Source organism: Tenrec ecaudatus, chromosome 16 (genome assembly GCF_050624435.1).
Source record: "Tenrec ecaudatus isolate mTenEca1 chromosome 16, mTenEca1.hap1, whole genome shotgun sequence".
Lineage (NCBI taxonomy): Eukaryota > Metazoa > Chordata > Mammalia > Afrosoricida > Tenrecidae > Tenrec > Tenrec ecaudatus.
In genome coordinates, this window is record NC_134545.1 from 29385398 (window position 1) to 29397914 (window position 12517).

Consider the following 12517-nt stretch of genomic DNA (forward strand, 5'->3'; position numbering starts at 1 on the left):
CCCTCTACTCTCACAGTATCGCCCCTCACACCCCTGGTCCTGAAGGTATCATCCACCCTGGATTCCCTGTGCCTCCAGCTCCTATATGCACCAGTGTACATCCTCTGCTCTACCCAGACTTGCAAGGTAGAATTCGGATCATGGTAGTTGGAGGGGAGAAAGCATTTAGGAGCTGGGGGAAAGCTGTAGTCTTCATCGGTGCTACATCGCACCCTGATTAACTCATCTCCTCCTCTAGACCCCTCTGTGGGAGGATCTCCAGTGGCCGACAAATGGCCTTTGGGTCGCCACTCTGCACTTCCCCCTTCATTCACTATGGTAAGATTTTTTTTGTGTGTGTGATGATGCCTTATACTTGATCCCTTTGACACCTCGTGATCGCACAGGCTGGTGTGCTTCTTCCATGTGGGCTTTGTTGCTTCTGAGCTAGATGGCTGCTTGTTCACCTTCAAGCCTTTAAGACCCCAGACACTATCTCTTTTGATAGCCGGGCACCATCAGCTTTCTTTGCCACATTTGCTTATGCACCCGTTTGTCCTCGGTGGTCGTATCATGGAGGTATGCAGCCAATGATATGATTTTTTGTTCTTTGGCTGCATCTTTTTCTTGAATGGAGATTCAAAGCACCACGTGGACAATATCCCACAGATTCCCGTGCAAGCAAGCATCAACGTGCACAGTGTGGACTCACTCACACCCTCATGAGCCAGGGGCATGGCTCTTCTCTAGAGCCTCACCACTGTGGAAACCCCCGGGCACACTGGCCTCCGTACCTTACACTTTCTGAATTCCTGGCGAGACAGGAAGCCCCTGCAGGCAGCCTGGAAGAGGATGATGCTCTGAGACACCAGTCTTTCCCGCTGCTTCTCCAGCCTGGAGACCACGCCAGCCTTAAGGAACACCTGGAAGGAAAGAAGGCGGCAAGTGGAAGTGGTGCACACCCGGCCCTTCTTCCCTTCCACTCCTTCTAGCTGTTCTTTCGTGAAGGACCCCTCATGGTTTCCTAGAGGGCCAAGCATTGGACTGCTAACCCAAAGGCTGGGATTTTGAGCCCACAGGGTTCTTCAAGAGAGAAATAGGAGGCAGACTGTTTTCATAAAGATGCACAGGTTTAGGAACTGCTAGGGGCAGTTCTACTATGTCCCCAAAGGTTACTGTGTGTCAAAATCCACTCAAAGTGGCAATGAGTTGTTTGCCCTTGATGACTGGCCTGATCCGGAAAGTTCCATGGAGCGCCAGGATACTAACAGATCTGCTTCAGAGGAATTACAGCAAGAGGCTCCCTGGAAGCAAGGATGGCAGACTTCTTCTCACCTGCTCTGGACTCGTTCTAAGGAGGGACCAGTCCTGAGAAAAATGTCATACTTATCAAAGGGGTGGGGGCTGTCAGTGAATATAAAGGAAGATCCTTAATGAGATGGATTGGTATAGCAGCTGCGGGGATGGACTCAAACATAGCAACTCTCGTGAGGATGATGTAGGGTTGGACGGGGTTTCCTTCTGTTGCTCACAGGGTCACCATGAGTTGTCAAGCAACTCCATGTCCCCTAGCAGCGGCACTGCCCCACAGGTTGCCTGGGAATCAATCTGAGTCTTTTTTCCATTCAAGGTGAGAATTCTCACACTGAATCTTTCAAGGAAGGTGTGATGTTTTAGGGGCTGCTGGACTTCCAGGGTCAGAAGGCCATATGGGGTGTCAGTGTGTCTCACACAGCCACTCCCTCTCTGTCAGGGCTCCTAGGGTCATTCAGACACCACAGTAATGGACCAGAAATTACCAGTAACCACCGGGTTGGCTACTTCTTCTGCAGTACCCCTGGATGCTTTGAATTGCCAACCCTCCAGTTTGTCATGAAGCACAAACTGTATGTGCCGCCTACCCACCCAGCACCAGTGAGTTGACTCTGACTCACTGGGAGCCTAAAGGTCAAGGTAGACCTGTCCTCACAGATTTCCAAGGCTGCCATCCTTATGGAAACAGACTGCTTCATCTTTCTCCTGCACAGTGGATTTGAACTGCCAACTTTTTGGTTAGCAGCCCAATGACTAGCCCACAGTGCCACTGAGAGACCTTAATTTTACAGATTGAAAATGGAAACTCACTGCCACCCAGTTGTTTCTGACTCATAGCCACCAGATACAGCAGAGCAGGATCCAGGGTTCCTTAAATACCCAAGGATGCATATAGTTTAAATAATTAAGTGCCTCTTGTAGATTAGAGTCACTAATCATTTGGAATTGACTCAATGGCAGTTGAAAATTTTGATTTTATACATTAGAAAGGCACCCTGGTGGTGTAATGGTTACACGTTGGGCTGATAACCACAAAGTCAGCTGTTTGAAACCACCAGCCACTCCATGGAAGAAAAATGAGGCTACTACTCCTAGAAAGAGTTATGGTCTTAGAAACCCACTGGGGCAGTCGTGTCGCATGCTATAAGTTCACTCTGGGTCAGAAATGACTTGATGTCAGTGAGCTTGTAGATTAGTGTCATTAATGAAACAAGAAACACTATTTGATAGGCATCTTGCCACCAGACCAATGGAAGCAATCGCGATGATAGCCAGTCCTGCTGCATGACAAGTTGCAGACTCCTGCATCCACCTTGAGAGAGACCAACAGCTACATTTCACAGATGAGAAGACAGAGGCTCCAAGAGGTGAAAGCATTGCCTCAAGCTTCACACAGTTAGAAGGTGGTGAGACCTAGGCATGTACTGGGTTAACCCGTGGTTAACCCAGTAGTGGCCTTCCCACCTCGGAGGCCCCTAGCACCTGAGATATTACACTTGCCTTCAAAAACTCATTCTGGAGCCCTCCTGGCATAGTAGTTATATTTGCATGGTTAACCTCATGGTCAGCAGTTCAAATCCACCAGCTGCTCCATAGGAGAAAGGCAAGGTTTTCTATTCCCATCAAGATTTGTCGTTTAGGAAACCTACAGGGACAGCTCTACCCGGTCCTATAGGGTCTCTATAAGTCAGAATTGGCTGATGGCAGTGAGTTTGAGACCAGACAATGCACCTCTGACACAGCCATCCCTGTCTAGCAGTGGAGGCTTGTGTGGGGTGGTTGCTCAGATGCTGAAAAGGTTCAGGGGGAGTTTCCAGACTCAGGTGAAGTAGGGAGAAAGGCCTGGCGATCTACGTCTTAAACCCAGCCAGTGAAAACCCTCCAGATCACAACTGCCAGGTCCACACCAACCAAGTGGATGGTGAGGCGTTGTGCAATGTGCCTGGGTCACCAGAGTCAACGATTGAAGACGCCAAGCCAGCAGGCAAACAAACAGCCCAGTAAGCTCCATGGGGATACAGCCACCTGGGTTTGCTCTAGCCCAGGAGCCAGCACCCTGCTGCTCTTTCAGCCCGCATGTGGCTCAGAGGTAAAACTGGAGAACCGTAAAGAAATATTCAGGTGAGGATGGTTTCATTTGCTTGTAAAAATACGTTTCTGGCTCTCAATTACTTTTTAAATTGTTGGGAGAGACAAGATTGGCTCTTCCATTTCAGAAGTTTGCTGTCCCCTGCTTTAGACATTGGTATTATTCATTGACTGCATCCTCTCAGAAAAATGCACAGGGTGGGAGACGTGCCCTGGCCACCGTACACCGGGGGCAATGACTTCTTCACCTGCCTCTGGCTGCTTCTTTGCTCTTCAGTCGAGACTGGAATCACGCTGTTCCTAGGGGCTGTTGAGTCAGCTGTGACTCACAGCCACCCTGCGCACCACGGGACAGAGGGCTCCTGGCCCTGCGCCATCCTCACAACTTTTGTCATGTTTGAGCCCATTGTAGCCCCTGTGTCTTTCCATCTCCTGTGGAGGGAAGGGGGGAGTCCTTTCTTTTCACTGAAGAAGACAGACTGAGACGCTAGGGCAAGAATTGGGTATTGGTCCCAGCCGCCATGAACAGAATGACCTTGAGAAATAAGTTCTACTCACCTGGCTGTGCCCCACGGCCACCGCCTCCTTCTCCAGGTCCAGGGTCTGCAGGAGTGCCTCCACAGCCTTGGGAGCAGAGAGAAGGTGGAGATTTCCAAAGTTATTGACTGCCCACAAGATAAGTCAGCATGGCTGGAAGGCTGGTACACCCCATCAGAGAAGGCCCATCCAGGGGTCTGAGAACTCTGCTAAACAGAGCCCAAGATACGAACACAGCCCATCCCACACAGAGAGTGACAAAGATAAGCCCTAATTATGCATCTACTGTATGCCAACCACTCTGCTGGGACCTTCTCATGGACCATCTCTTCTATGGTCTTACCAATTCTACCAGCAATGCCATAAAGTGAGTCCTATTTTACAGACAAGAGAGCCCAAGACCTCTAAACGAAGTGAGGGCCTCCCCTGGGGCAGAGCGAGGCTTGTATCCAGGTCTGTTGGGCCGGCAACCACAGAAGAACATCTGAGCCTCACACTACATCTGCCACATGACTAGGATGGCTCTAGAAGATACCCTCTCCCCCCCCCACCCCAGTCCCCAGTGTCCCTCTGTCCCCCCAGGGACAGCCACTAGCTCCCTGTTCTTCTCACCATGAACCTGCCAGAGAGGGCCTCTGGCTCACAAATTGCTGCTAAATGAATTACACCATCATTAAGCTTGCCTGCCGGACCCAGATTATAGCTACATGGCAGGAGAGAAGATGCTGAATTCGTCAATGCTTAATTCCTCCCCGGCACCTTGTACTGTTCGGAGCATCCAGTGCAGCGCTCGATCAAAATGCTGACGGAATGAATGAATCCCCAAACAGAGAGATGCTCAATGGGGTGAAAAGGCAGCCCCATGTTCCTGCCGAAGGGAAATAACTCAACGAGATCCCTGCCTATTGCTTAGGCTAAATCACCCACCATTTCATCACCTTCCAAATTACCACCCAGGCTCTGTAGCAGCCCTTTTGGTAAACACTGGTCATGACTGGTTCCTTCTGGACTGCCAAGCGCCCCTCCCCTCTGCCCCAGGTGGATCATCCATTCACTTGAAACCAGAAAGTCTCTCTTCAGAATGTGTAGTCAGGAATGTCACTGAAATCCAGTAGAGGGATTACAGTCCCATAGTCATCAGCATCACTGACAACTTCATAAGATAACCTCCTCTGGTACAGGGAATCCAGGGTGGATGATACATTCAGGGCCAAGGGTGTTAGGGGCGATGCTGGGAGAGTGGAGGGTGAGTGGGTTGGAAAGGGGGAACTGATTACAAGGATCCACATGTGACCTCTTCCCTGGGAGAGGGACAGCAGAGAAGGGGGGAAGGGAGACTCCGGATAGCGCAAGATATGACAAAATAACGATGTATAAATTACAAAGGGCACTTGAGGGAGGGGGGAAAGGGGAGGGAGAGGGGGAAAAAAAGAGGACCTGATGCAAGGGGCTTAAGTGGAGAGCAAATGCTTTGAGAACGATTGGGGCAGGGAATGTATGGATGTGCTTTATACAATTGATGTATGTATATGTATGGACTGTGATAAGAGTTGTATGAGCCCCTAATAAAATGTAAAAAAAGAAAAGAGGAGAAAAAAATGATTAGGGCAAAGACTGTACAGATGTGCTTTATATAACTGATGTGTGTATATGTATGAACTGTGATAAGAATTGTATGAGCCCCAATAAATTGTTAAAAAAATAAAATTAAATTAAAAAAAAAAAAAGATAACCTCCTCCTACCAGAAAAAAAAAAACTCAAGCCCCAACAAAAGGCATCAGAGTTATTGGTCAGATAGAGGCTGGTCAGACCCCCATTACTAGGGCCAGTAGTGGTGTTCAAAGAATTCACTGCCCTCAACTCACTGCTAGGGAGCCAATGTCTACTCATCGTAACAATATAGGACTGGGTAGAACTGTCCCCTTTGAGTTTCTGAGATTGTAACTGAAAGGGAGTAGAAAGTCTCATCTGTTTACTGAAGAGCAGCTGGTAGTTTTGAACTCCCAACCTTTAAGATCAAAGCCAAATTCCTAACCACTATACCATCAGGACTCTTCCCTTCCCTACTGACTGTTTCAAGTATAAAAATATGTAGACCAAAAGGTAGTTTATTATTTCATACAGTTAATAAGTTCAGATAAAAAGAGGTACACAGAATGAGATTATTCTGTAAAAGAGTTTAAAAATAGTAATTAAATAATACCTCACAAAAGAACAGTAAAACTGCTATTTAAGATACTTTCATATTGCTTCTACTTGCAGTGTTTTCCACTCCTATCTGACCATCATTGGCCGTGTGACTTATCCTTAACCATCTTTTCACTATAGGAATAGGATCCCATTCCTTTGGAGGTAGGCCAATTAGACAATATGCACCGTGCTTGATATATTATAAATAGGTTACTTTTCTAAACATATTTTGTTCATCTTTGAAAACTGCTTCTGCTGAACTGATAGCAGTTGTCCTGACAATATTTTTAGCTCTTTGAACCCTTTCAGGAATCGCATGATCCACTCATAATCTCATGGTGATCTGGCATGTACCAGCTGAAATGAATGACAGCATGTCATCCTCTGGCAGTCTGGAACTTTTTCTCTTCACAGCCTATGTTTGAGCACTGAAGTAACAAATGGAAACAAATAAAAATATAGTATTTTATCAAGAATATAACAAATTTTATAAAATAAATGATTAACTATCACAAGCATAGTTTCATCTGCTTTTCAGACCTATGGGCAGAATGAACATTGCAATGGGAACTTAGAATACACGGAATGAGTAAGGAATGTACATTTGTGGTTTCCATAGTGGGCGGCTGTGCAGCTGCCCACTTTAGAGAGAACCTTCATTACAAGTACCTTTTTAACAACGGGTTCGCCGAACTCAACAGAAAATAAGTATCAGTTCTGCTGAACCAGTGCAAATCTGCTGGATCCCACCACTGACACTGGCCCTTAGTTACCCTTCACAACTAGGACTGAACTTGGCCTCGTTTTTAAATTGCTCAATATCATTATTAAAAGAGTCAACCATTTCCACAGGGACAGAGGGGGAGTGAAGGAGGAAACCAGAGACACAGGGAGGAAATGGGGCAGTAGGTGGATCAGCGAGAGGATGAGAAGAAACAAAATGTGCGCGGTCGTCTGGAAAACAGACAGTCTGCTCTGGAAGCCTTCGCCTATGTCGCGCTCCAAGTTGAACATCCGAAAGTCTGATCCCAGATTGTGATTGTGGAGGGTGCTTCCTCCTCGACCCCTTAGAAGAGCAACTCGGAACACTCACCCTCCCCAAAGCATCAGTGGTTCCACTACTACATTTCAGGCCAAAACATTCTAAGGGAGTTGTCGGCAGCAGAGTGCATAAAATCAATACAGCTAAGCTATAACATCTCTTCTCTCTGCACCAGAAGAGAACAAAATAAAAATCGGCCGAAACAAGATGGATTATTAAAGGGAAAATTGAACTTACAAGCAATGGATTTTTTTTCTCCCCCTAAATCGCCTTGGAGTTTAAAGCCCTAGGTAGACATCTGGGGGTGCGGGTGCCTGGATCTGGGGGCTCAGAGCTTGGTGTGACCATTAATAACTGGAGCAATCTCAGCTAAGCACTTCTTTTTGCTGAGCCTGAAGCTCCTTGTCAGAAAGCTGGGGACAACAATAGCATGGGATTAAAAATGTTCTGAGGTCTTGAAGTCTCATATAGTACCTGGCTTCCAGGAAGCCCTCAGTGGGCACTAGAAATTCTGAAAAGCTGGTGTACCCCACAACTAGTTCTGTTTGGGCTCAGGTCTGCCAGAGATGGTGCAAAATGTGGGAGGCAGCTCCCATTTCTTGCATGTATCCCCCAAACCAAACTCATGCCACGGAGCCGATGCTGACTCACTGAGACCCTATAGAACAGGGTAGAACTGCCCCGTGGGGTTCTGAGACTATAACTCTTTATGGGAGTAGAAAGCCTCATCTTTCTCCTGTGGAGTAGATGGCTTTGAAGTGCTGACTTTAGGGTCAGTAGCTCAATGCATGGCCCACTAGAGCTGCAAGACTCCTTCAGAGACTGTCAGCTGGCATGCCAATAGCTGAGGAGCCTCTTTGACCTCCTGGGTTTTTATAACCTTCTTTTCTTACCACTGCCGTGTGTACAAGAATACCAATTGCTCTGAAAGGGATGACGTGATAAGGTCCTCCACTGGGCAGGAGAAAAGAGTGGGACAGAATGCAAAATCATAAAAAATACCTGACTTATTGGTTGGCTAGAGATTGATGGAATCCCTAAGCCAATGGCCCTCAGTCACTCTTCCAGTCTAGGAACAGCACTCACCCTGGTGCTCAATTCTCATCCAAACAATAGGCAGGTCTGTAAGGAGAACAATAACCCGAGGAAGGTGTGCGCACCTGAGAATCATCAACCACAGAGATCCAAAGAGCAGTGTTGAGTGAAGGAGAGAGCAGAAGAGGTGGAACTCCACACCAGGGTAAAAAGATGAGCCCAAGACCCCACATCTCATTTAAAAAAAGAAGAAGATGAAGAAGAACATAGACTGTTAGGCTCTACACAGATGTACCGTGTCCTGTGGCGTAATGGTTACACGCTGGGTTGCTACTCACAAGGTCAGCAGTTTGAGACTACCAACCTGGCTGCAGGTAAAAGATGAGACTTTCTACTCCCTTAAAGAGTGACAGTCTCAAAGCCACAGGGGCAGTTCTATGCTGTCCTTTAGAATTGCTATGAGTTGGGGTGGACGAGATGGCAGTGATTTGGTTGTTTACTCACTGCACTTTATTTTTTTTAATTGTTTTATTAGGGGCTCATACAACTCTTATCACAATCCATACATATGTCAATTGTGTAAAGCACATTTGTACATTCATTGCCCTCATCATTCTCAAAACATTTGCTCTCCACCTAAGCCCCTTGCCTCATTTTTCTCCTCCCTCGCCACTCCCCCTCCCTTTTGAACCCTTGATAATTTATAAATTATTATTTTGTCATATCTTTCCCTGTCCGACATCTCCCTTCACCCACTTTTCTGTTGTCTGTCCCCCAGGGAGGAGGTCATATATAGATCCTTGTAATCAGTTCCCCCTTTCCAACCCACCCTCCCTCTACCCTCCCAGTATCGACACTCATGCCACTGGTCCTGAAGGGATCATCTGCCTTGGATTCCCTGTGTTTCCAGTTCCTATCTGTACCAGTGTACATCCTCTGGTCTAGCCAGATTTGTAAGGTAGAATTGGGATCATGATAGTGGGGGAGGAGGAAGCATTTAGAAACTAGAGGAAAAATGTATTTTTCATAGTTGCTACATCACACCCTGACTGGCTCGTCTCCTCTACAAGACCCTTCTATAAGGGGATATCCAGTGGCCTACAAATGGGCTTTGGTTCTCTACTCCATACTCCGCCCCTCATTCACAATGATATGATTTTTTTGTTCTGATAATGCCTGATACCTGATCCCTTCAATGCCTCATGATCGCACAGGCTGGTGTGTGTCTTCAATATGGGCTTTGTTGCTTCTGAGCTAGATGGATGCTTGTTTACCTTCAAGCCTTTAAGACCCCAGGCACTACATCTTTTGATAGCCAGGCACCATCAGCTTTCTTTGCCACATTTGCTTATGCACCCATTTGTTTTCAGCGATCGTATCATGGAGGTGAGCACACAATGATATGATTTTTTGTTCTTCGATGCCTCATAACTGATCCCTTTGGCACCTCGTGATGAGGCACAGGCTGGTATGCTTCTTCCATGGGGGCCTTGTTACTTCTGAACTAGATGGCCGCTTGTTTACCTTCAAGCCTTTAAGACCCCAGATGCTATATCTTTTGATAGCCGGGCACCATCAGCTTTCTTCACCACATCGGTGGTGAGGAGAGTATAGGAGCCCTGGAAAGGTGTGATCAAGGGTAATGTAACCAAGAGGAATTACTGAAACCCAAATGAAGACTGAGCATGAGAGTGGGACAAGAGGAAAGTCAAAGGAAAGAGAGGAAAGAGCCAGGAGGCAAAGGGTATTTATAAAGGTCTAAATAAAGGCATGTACATATGCAAATATATATATGAGGATGGTGAAATAGATCTATGTGCATATATTTATAGGCTTAACATTAAGGTAGCAGAAGGACATTGGGCCTCCACTCAAGTACTCCCTCAATGTACGAATACTTTCTTCTATTAAATTGGCATTCTATGATGCTCACCTTCCCAAGACAACCACTGAAGACAAAGTGGGTGAATAAGAAAATGTGGTGAAGAAAGCTGATGGTACCCAATTATCACTGCACTTTAAAGAAAAGGAACCCTGATGGAACTTTGGGTTAAGCATTGGGCTGCTGTCTGCAAGGTTGATGGTTCAAACCCACCAACTATTCTGTGGAAGGAAAATGAGGCTCTCTGCTCCCGTGAAGATTGACAGCCTTGAAAATCCTATGAGGCCATTCCAGTCTGTCCTGTAGAATCTCTGTGAATCAGCATCAACGTGATGACAGAAAGTCTGATGTTTGAACAGGTTAAGAAGCATATTACACATGAGAGGTTCTGTAGGTGATTTCAGGTACTGAATGATGCTTCTCTCATTTTCCTCACCTGTAAAATATAGATGCTCTTCCCTCCCTGGGCAATATGACTATCAGGAGGATCCGTTGAAATATATGGAAAAGGACGTGGTAGATGACTTTTCACTTGATTGATATTGCTGTTCTAGCAGTCAATATTACTATTAGATGGAACCAAAGGAAAATGCCATTTGTTCTGGTAACATGGCAGAGATTTCATTTCATTCGATGTAATAATATGATCATTGTCTGGCAGCCAGCTGTTGATGAGACAGGGCAAGTTTCCAGAGGACAGAACAAAATTCTGTGTCCCACGCCTTTGTGAAATCAGCTATTCCATGTATCTGAAACGCTTCATCTAAGGAGGGAATGCCGCTTTTATGAGCAAAATGCTGCCTATTTCAATCCAAGGAAACACAATTGTCTGTTTTTGAGTCTGTTGTTTGGTGCTATCAAATTGGTTCTGTCTCATGGAGAACCTATAAATCATTGTCCCGTCTTGCACTATTCTTACCCTTTCTCGTAGCTATGTGTCCATGTAACTCACTGAGGGTCTTGCTCTTTTGACTAACACTCTGCTTTACCAAGGACTGGTACGCCACAACACACCCAAAGGATACGAAACAAAGTCTCGCCATCCTCACATCTATGCTGATTCCAACACCAATTTGTGCATTCTTCTGAGAATCCATGGACTGACTCTTCCATGTTCTTCACTGACACCATAACTCAAATGCACCAATCCTGCTGTGGTCTTCCTTATTCATGGTCCAGCTTTTGCACGTGTGTGAGGCAACCAAAAAATACCATGACTTGATCCAGGAACACCATAGTCATTAAAATGACAACTTTGCTTTTAAACATTTTAAGAAGGGTTTTCACAGCAGATATACCCAATGACTACATTTTATTTCTTTACTGGTTTTCCCACAAGAACTGGCTGTGCTTTACATATAGCAATTCATTTTATTTTTAAACTCCTTGGATAATACAATATAATCCCCAATTTGCAGAGAAAGAAACTCAGGACTTGTGCAGTGAGATGTTCAGTTTTCAATTAAAAAATCATAATACATATATGGAGATTGAAATTTTTGATCTCTAATTGGGGGCGGGGGGGCGGTATCAGTCAATAGAGACTGTCTGTCTATACAGGTTCAGATACCAGATTTAGTAGAGAAAGGCTTTATAAAAATAGCTGAGAAGTTTTTTAAAAAGAGAATGAATTAATGGAAAGTACAATGAGAATGACTCATAAATACAGAATATTAATAAAGAGCTAGAAATTCTAAAATAAGACCCAAGTGAAAGGACTGTATTTGAAAAGTCCCAGGAGGGGCAGCTCAGCATAAATGTAGGAGATGATGGCAGAATAAAGAATCAGCAAATTTGAAGATAAATCAATAGAAGGTATCCAAGTGGAATACAGAAAAAAATAAGATTAAACAAAAATGAATAGAATCTGGAAAGCATATAGGATGCATCAAGCACACCAAGAGTCCCAGAGGAGAGGAGAGAGACGGGGGCTGGAAAAAATATGAGAAGAAATGGTGGCGCAAATATACAAAATGTGGTGGCAAATATTGATACAGATTTGTTCACTCTGTTACCTAAATGCGATACACACAAAGAGCTGCCTCAACATACTTCATAATCTAACGTAAGAAGAATACTTTAGAAACAGCAAGAGAAAAACACCTACTGTATGTCCTTGAGTATAAGCCGAGTTTTAAAGCACATTTTTAATGCGGTTTTTGTGGTATAATTAGGTACCTCGGTGGATATTCAGGTCAGCTTCTACCCGAGTATATATAGTAACTCATCAAGTAAAGGAAAACATCACAACAGTTAATGTATCACTGATTATCAGTCACAATGGAGGCCCCAATACTGTAGATTGCACATTAAAGTACTGAAAGCCAGCAATTAAAACTGTCAACTAAGAATTCAATATCTAGCAAAACTATCCTTCTATCAAATAAAATATTTGATATTTTGTTTTCTCAAATAAAAACCAGGAAAACGTATTGCTTTTAAACCTCTC

General features: G+C 45.1%; 1 protein-coding gene across 1 annotated transcript in view; it reads right to left on the bottom strand.

The window, feature by feature from the left end:
• The window catches only part of LOC142428565 (unconventional myosin-XVIIIb-like), a 181796-nt gene that overhangs the window by 89373 nt on the left and 79906 nt on the right, over positions 1 to 12517 (bottom strand). The window contains exons 16-17 of the mRNA XM_075533417.1: positions 3940 to 4005; positions 774 to 902 (exon numbers count right to left, since the gene is read on the bottom strand). Coding sequence (XP_075389532.1) covers positions 774 to 902; positions 3940 to 4005 — 195 coding nt within the window. The remainder of the gene's footprint in view (positions 1 to 773; positions 903 to 3939; positions 4006 to 12517) is intronic.